Source organism: Rattus norvegicus, chromosome 2 (genome assembly GCF_036323735.1).
Source record: "Rattus norvegicus strain BN/NHsdMcwi chromosome 2, GRCr8, whole genome shotgun sequence".
Classification (NCBI taxonomy): domain Eukaryota; kingdom Metazoa; phylum Chordata; class Mammalia; order Rodentia; family Muridae; genus Rattus; species Rattus norvegicus.
The window spans coordinates 43,256,816-43,263,101 of record NC_086020.1 but is presented as its reverse complement, the minus strand read 5'-3'; the positions used below and the strand labels follow the sequence as shown (position 1 = coordinate 43,263,101).

The window sequence follows — 6,286 nt, the reverse complement described above, 5'->3', positions numbered from 1 at the left end:
CAAAGCTCTTCAGATTGAATTACACTCAGCCTTTGCCTCTATAGATTTTTTTCTCAGTGGTTTTACCCAACCAAGGAACAAAAATATTCAGATAAACCCTACCAATATTCTGAACATGTGTAAACCCGGCCTTTCAGTGTACATGCTCTGAGCTACCCTATGCCTCTGTCTCCCCAGAGCATAAAGCCCAGGGGAGCAGACCTTGGTTGTCCTTCACTGAAAGTCCCAGAAGCTTGACATATGCAGATCAGAGTCTGAGTAACTGATAGCTTTTGGTCCACTAGAGGATTTATTTAAAGGCCCCTTCTTGGACCTACTCAGAAAGCACTGTGTGCTTCACCCTGTATGCCATACAAGCGAATTGAAGGGTTTTTGTATGGAAGGACTGACATTAGGGTTTCACTGATTATAAATATCAGCACTGACCTGAGATCGCTAACCTGTCACATCAGAAAAGGCCATTCCTGTTGGAAACGTGTGCTGACTAAAGTACCACTTAAAATCACATTGTTTTTAAGAGACAAAAATCGTAAGTAGGCAGAATCAACCCATGCTTTTATTTTCATGGCATATAAAAATTTTATATGAAGGTATTGATGTACAGTGCTATCCCCATGGGCTGTAAGAGAGGCTAAGAAACCACTAACAGATTCGTCATCTGCAATGCTCACACACAGTTCACCACTCTGAAAACATACCCAAAGAAATAAAACAATTAAAAAACTGAAATCAGTAAGGATGTATTTTCTGAGTATAGTGTCCCATTTGTACTGTTTAAAACAAAAGTAATCAAATTCCTTTGGGCCAGGGCTGCTAAAATCTACAGTTTGTGTCAAAAATAAAATAAAATAATAGGAGGCTCATTATTCTTTTCCTAGAAAAAAAGAATTTCTTTTTTTTTAATTTTTTCTATGTCACAGATTCTAAGGGCTGGGCTGTAGTGGGAGGTGGCCCCCTTTTCCACCAGGAAGCACTCATGGCTTTTGGGGCTGGCCATTGTGCTTAACAATCCCACATGGACACACAAAAACAATCTTAGAAAGATGTGATTTCTTAATTTTACATGAACTGGCATCATCATATAACTGTTTTTAAGTAGATGATTTACATGTACATACTGTACACGTGTATGTATACATGTGTATTACACATATGTACTATGTATTATACACATATAAATTTGGTTAATCTCGGAGAAAAAGATAGTATTAAAAATAGTGTAGTATCTTGGCATGGCAGGAAGCTGGTGAACACAGGACTGAAAAGATCAGTGACCTACAACCTCGCTTCAAATCAGATTCGGCTTCCTGTGAGGTCCTGCAGCTCAAAGGCCGTTCTACAGTCACTGGAGAAGAATGTTTACTTAGTATGTGGTTTGGGGGTAAGAAAACCAATCCCGTGTGTCCAGGTGAAGTAGCTCCCGGTACTCAGCTGGTAAGCACGCACCATCTATGTCATCTTGCTCCATGGCAACAAGTCCTTAGAGCTTTTATCTCACAAGGGTCAGAAGGTTCTCCAGCAGTGATCTATAGTTTTGTAATTAGTGAGGAGCACGGCTACAAAAGGCCCAGCCCGAGCCTCACTATCACCTAACTTTGAAATGCAGCAAAACAGAAGAAAATATTGGTTATAGTTAAGGCACAGCCCTGGGACCAAAGACCTGCAGCTATGTTATTTAAATTTATATATCTTTATGTATTTTATATTTTTCTTGAATTTTCCCATAAACAAGCTCTATGATGACGAGACTATATTACAGAAGAAAAGAAAAATGTACAAGGAGTATGTATACACACCATTCATTCTCTCACCAAGAGTTTCCAAATATGTCAACACCATCCCAGCATGGGACGATGTTTTAATAAGAACCGATAATTTACAATTAACATTACAGTATGTACATTGCAATAAATACACGGTTGTAAACAGACAAACAAGACTGTATTACAGGTAAGGTCATTTGGTGAGGAAAAAATGCATGGCACAAAAAAAATAAATAATGCGTTAAAAATTATCATAAAGCTTTCTGTAAAATCTGTTTCATTCAAGTTTTTTTTTCTCTCCTTGTCTGCGATTTGTTCTATCTACACTGTGTACTTGTGACTTTTAACTGATGTGGATGCAAACGTAATGAAGACAACGTTATCGTGTTCGGTAACTTGCAAGCTGAAATGTACTGGTTTTATGCAAATCTTAGACTTCTTTTTCCCCTATACAGTACCCAGATATTGCATTTTTCTTATGGCATTTTAGGAAATGTAAGTCACTTGTATAGAGATGTTCTTTTTAATGCAGCGTGTATTGTGAAGCACACTCAGGGGAGAGAGTTAGCAGGAGCGGGGCACGGTAAAGAGGCAGGAGTGGTAAGCAGATGGTTGAGTAGGTATTATATATTAGTCCCTAACTCTTGGATATTATGTGTCCTCTACGGTTTGATTGTCCACCAGTGGATACCTTGACAGAGCAGTGCCATTAAAAACCAACACACTAGAAAACAAAAGCTCCATTACTGTAGTTGGAAACTACAGTAATGAATCTGTTTATGACATATTGCTTATTTATTTATTTACTTACTTGTTTTATTATGAAGACCACAAACACTCTGTCGGGGAAATGCCACACGTAGGGGGGGAAGAAAATGAGAATGATTTGGAAAGGGGGATAAACTCTTCTAGACCTCCTTCAGGGATCCGAAAAAGGAAAAGAGAAACAGGTGCCCCAGTATTCTGTGAAATCTCTGGCTCACATAGAGGCAGACTGCACTCTTGACGGAAAGGTGGCTGGGCCTCCAATGATCAGCTATTTGACTTTTATCCTGCCCTATATCAACAATCAGAAATGCTTCTGTACCTACGGCTCTATGAAGCATCTGGATTCTAGAAATTGAAACAGGGTTTTAGTGCTGCTTGGGTGACTTCCCTGATGACTTAAATTCTCAGTCACTAGGTCCCAACTTCCTTGAGAAGTTTTTTTATTCCTTTCTCTTCAGACTTATGATTTTTCTTAAACGTTTCCTTCTCCTTTTGGTCTTATACCGCCCTCCTCTTTAGTCCCCATTTGGGTGCCAAAAAAGAAAATGACATGGGCTCCAAGCCTTATACAACTAAGGTCTAGGCTAGACACAGGCTGCACGAGGCTGGTTGTTATCATCGAGTTAACCCTGGGAACTAATCTATGAAGTCAACGGTTCCTGGAACCGAAATCTGGAATTCTCTCTTAATGTTCTACTGAGGCAGACTCACACAATCCACAATTTTAGATTCCATTGTATAGCTACCCGCCTGGAGCCAGCAGTATCAAGTCTCCTTCAGTGTGTCTGCAGAAGTCCCTCCTAGGCGACAGGCTTATGGAGCAATAACAGTCAATAGCAATTTCCACATGTTACTGAGCTAGCTATTAGGAGAGAACAGCTGCGACACTAAGAACTGCTTCCCAGGGCTACTCCTCATGGAGGTCTTACTTCCATGGGCAGCTCAAACAACAGCTGTCCTGGTATTTGGCTGATCTAGTTGGCTGACATTCTTAAGAATTGCCTCCATAACACTTAGCATGTTTTCCCTCTACAGTCTCAGAGGAAAAGCTAGCGAAGACAGAACCATGTAGTAGAATTCAACTTCAACCCTAACCTGACAACCTATTTATTTTTTCTCAGTCAGTGTGGTAGTAATATACTTGGTTAAGACCCCCCACCTAGTGAACTTGGGAAGAGGCTGGCACAGACATTAAATCAAGCAGCATGATGGGAAAATGTCTTTCTTCCTATAACTGGCTGTGAGCTACAATAAAATGATCATGAAATGTATGGGTGACTACAAGGACAAGCACTTGTGAATGCATGTCTCCTGACACAGGGGGAAAAAAAGGAAGTCATCAGAAGGCAGTGGGTAGGAAAATGCCTAGAAAAGACAGGCTGTTTTAGCTACTGGGTATTTATATATTTCCCATTTGCTTCAGACAACAGCAAGTGATGACTGAACTCCTATGAGGTTTAAGACACACTGGACATAATGCACATCAACATATTACAGAATAAATACTCACTTTGCACACAGTGAGGGCAGCAATGTGGGACAGCAACTCTTCTGGCGGGCGGAGGAGTGAAACAAAAGGAGTCAATGGACACTTACAAAAAGGGTTTCTGGCAACATAAATTTGTTTCTCTGTTTTAAAGTATGGAAGTCATCGGTATATAAAACAATGAATCACTACAAATCAGTTAATTGCTATGAACTCTAAGGTGGAAGTCAAATTCATAAATGAGATTTATCCAGTGTAGTACTGATCCGTACTGAAAACTTGCAAGTTACTTCTTAGAAAAAAATAACCAGTGGCAGATGAAGTTCTGAACAGAGTTTTGCTTTGTTTTTGTTTTTAAATATAATACCTCAATACATTTAATAATAAAAGTAAGCTCTACAAAAAATCTGTTTTACATATCATACAAAATGTAGAGGTGAGCATGGCTCATTGAACCACACTGTTCAGTCATGTATCAGGAAGACTTGAAATTAGAAAATTATGCAATTTCTGTGGCTCATCCTCCTCCTGGGGACAGATCCAAGCTGTGTCCTGTTCCTGATGTTTTCATTGCTTCATCTGTGAGTTCATCAAATGCCTTCTTTTCTTCTTAAAATTTTTTTTGCAAACAAACCAGAAAGGAACTCTGCAATCCGATCTACGTCTGGGCAGCTGGATGAGCCACGCTCCCTTGAAAACAGTTGGAGTTGATTTTATCTGCTTTGTCAGCTCTACTGAGCTGACGTCATGTCGACATCATGTTCGTGAAGACATCTCCCTTCTCCGATGACATGGGGGGGGGGGCGGCGAAAGAACTGGTTACAATATTCCTGAGCGCCAGACTGAGTAGTTCAAGTCAGTTTTGTTCAACAAACGTCCTGGCAGATGACAGTGAGGTGTGACCATGGTTGTGGCATGTGACATGCACTTTGGAAACGATTTTTTCTACTTTAAAAAAAAAAAAGAAAAAGAAAAAGGTGTGACAGCCTTTACACTGTTACGTGTCAGGACAACAATCGTCTGCGACGCCAGTTTGGGGCTGGCTTTCCTCTTCTGCTACAGCCTCCTCTTCAACCTGCTCGTCAAGGGGAATTTCAGTGGACTCTGAGTCTTGGGTGCACAGAGTCTTAGAGTCACTGCAGCTAGTGTCTTCCTCCACTTGACTTCCACTGTCCTTTTCAGTGTCTGACTCGCCATCTTCCTCTAAGGTTAGTTCGAACTGGAATTTTTCAGTCTGTCCCTGACGGCCGTCCTCTTGGTCATCAGGTGCAGGGGAGGGGCTCTGGGGGATTGTGCTCTGGTACCACTCACGATTGTCCTCCAAAGTGTCCAAAATGTCCTGGGCGTCGGGATGTACGAGGTCTGCCCATGTCTCCCAGAGTGGATGAACAATATAGTCTATGAAGCCCACCTGGTCACAAACGAGAAGAAATGCAATCACACACTAGGAAACTTGGAAAAGCTCAACGAAATCATAGTCCCCCATAGAGCCTGCATAGATTACCAACCTGAGCCAACAGATCATCTAAGTGGTGCTGTTAGCTGGCCAAAGCTAGAACTCTTACCTCAAGGGATAGATATGAAGAAAACTAGTTATTTACATAGCAGGACCTAGGTCCTGGACCTTATTTGAGATAGCCAATTTGTAGAGAATCCAGACAACTGAAATGAGTCAAGCATTCTGTGTACGGCAAGCACATCAGATGGACAGAGTCCTGATGTAGGACTACAGTAACATGCGTATGCTTATATGACCGTAAATGGTAAGAAAATTCTTTGACTCATCAACAGAAGTGAAGTCTATTGTGTCAAATCCAAAGTAATTAAAAAAAATACTGTGAGGTATAAAGCCAGAGCAGCCAAGTGCTTCATCTGCACCTCTGTCCTTTCTCAGTGCCGCTGAATTACCTGTGATTTTTCCACAGAGGCGTTGTGCTTGTCACACATGGGACTTATCTCCATGCCACGCTCACGCTCCCGGTCCCCCTGACGGAAGAACTCCTCCATTATCCGGTCCGTCCACTGGCGGTAGAGCTGGAGTGGCTTTGTGGGGTTGCTCAGGTCTGCACAGTGCACCATATTCTGGAGGACCTGGGGTGGATGGAGGCATTCTTTATTCCACATCTGTTCTTTTTGGATTGAAACTCAGAATTCCTATCAGAGGACTGTGACACTTAAAAATACACGGAGTGTCAGATTCATTTCAAACAGCTCAACCATGATGTGTCTCTGCACTTCACACGTGTATTAACAGTTCTGAACTACGCCA

At 41.4% G+C, this 6,286-nt stretch overlaps 1 protein-coding gene across 18 annotated transcripts in view; it reads right to left on the bottom strand.

Moving 5' to 3' along the window:
* Positions 1-534: 534 nt before the first annotated feature.
* Positions 535-6,286, bottom strand: part of Pde4d (phosphodiesterase 4D) — a 1,514,231-nt gene continuing 1,508,479 nt past the window's right edge. For 13 of the 18 annotated variants that reach the window (XM_039101733.2, XM_063281298.1, XM_063281299.1 and 10 more), the window contains 2 exons: positions 5,926-6,108; positions 535-5,428 (listed from right to left, as the gene is read on the bottom strand). In XM_039101733.2, coding sequence (XP_038957661.1) covers positions 5,015-5,428; positions 5,926-6,108 — 597 coding nt within the window. In that variant the 3' untranslated portion in view covers positions 535-5,014. The remainder of the gene's footprint in view (positions 5,429-5,925; positions 6,109-6,286) is intronic. The other 5 variants (NM_001113329.2, NM_001113328.2, NM_001113332.2 and 2 more) reach the window with 1 other exon arrangement.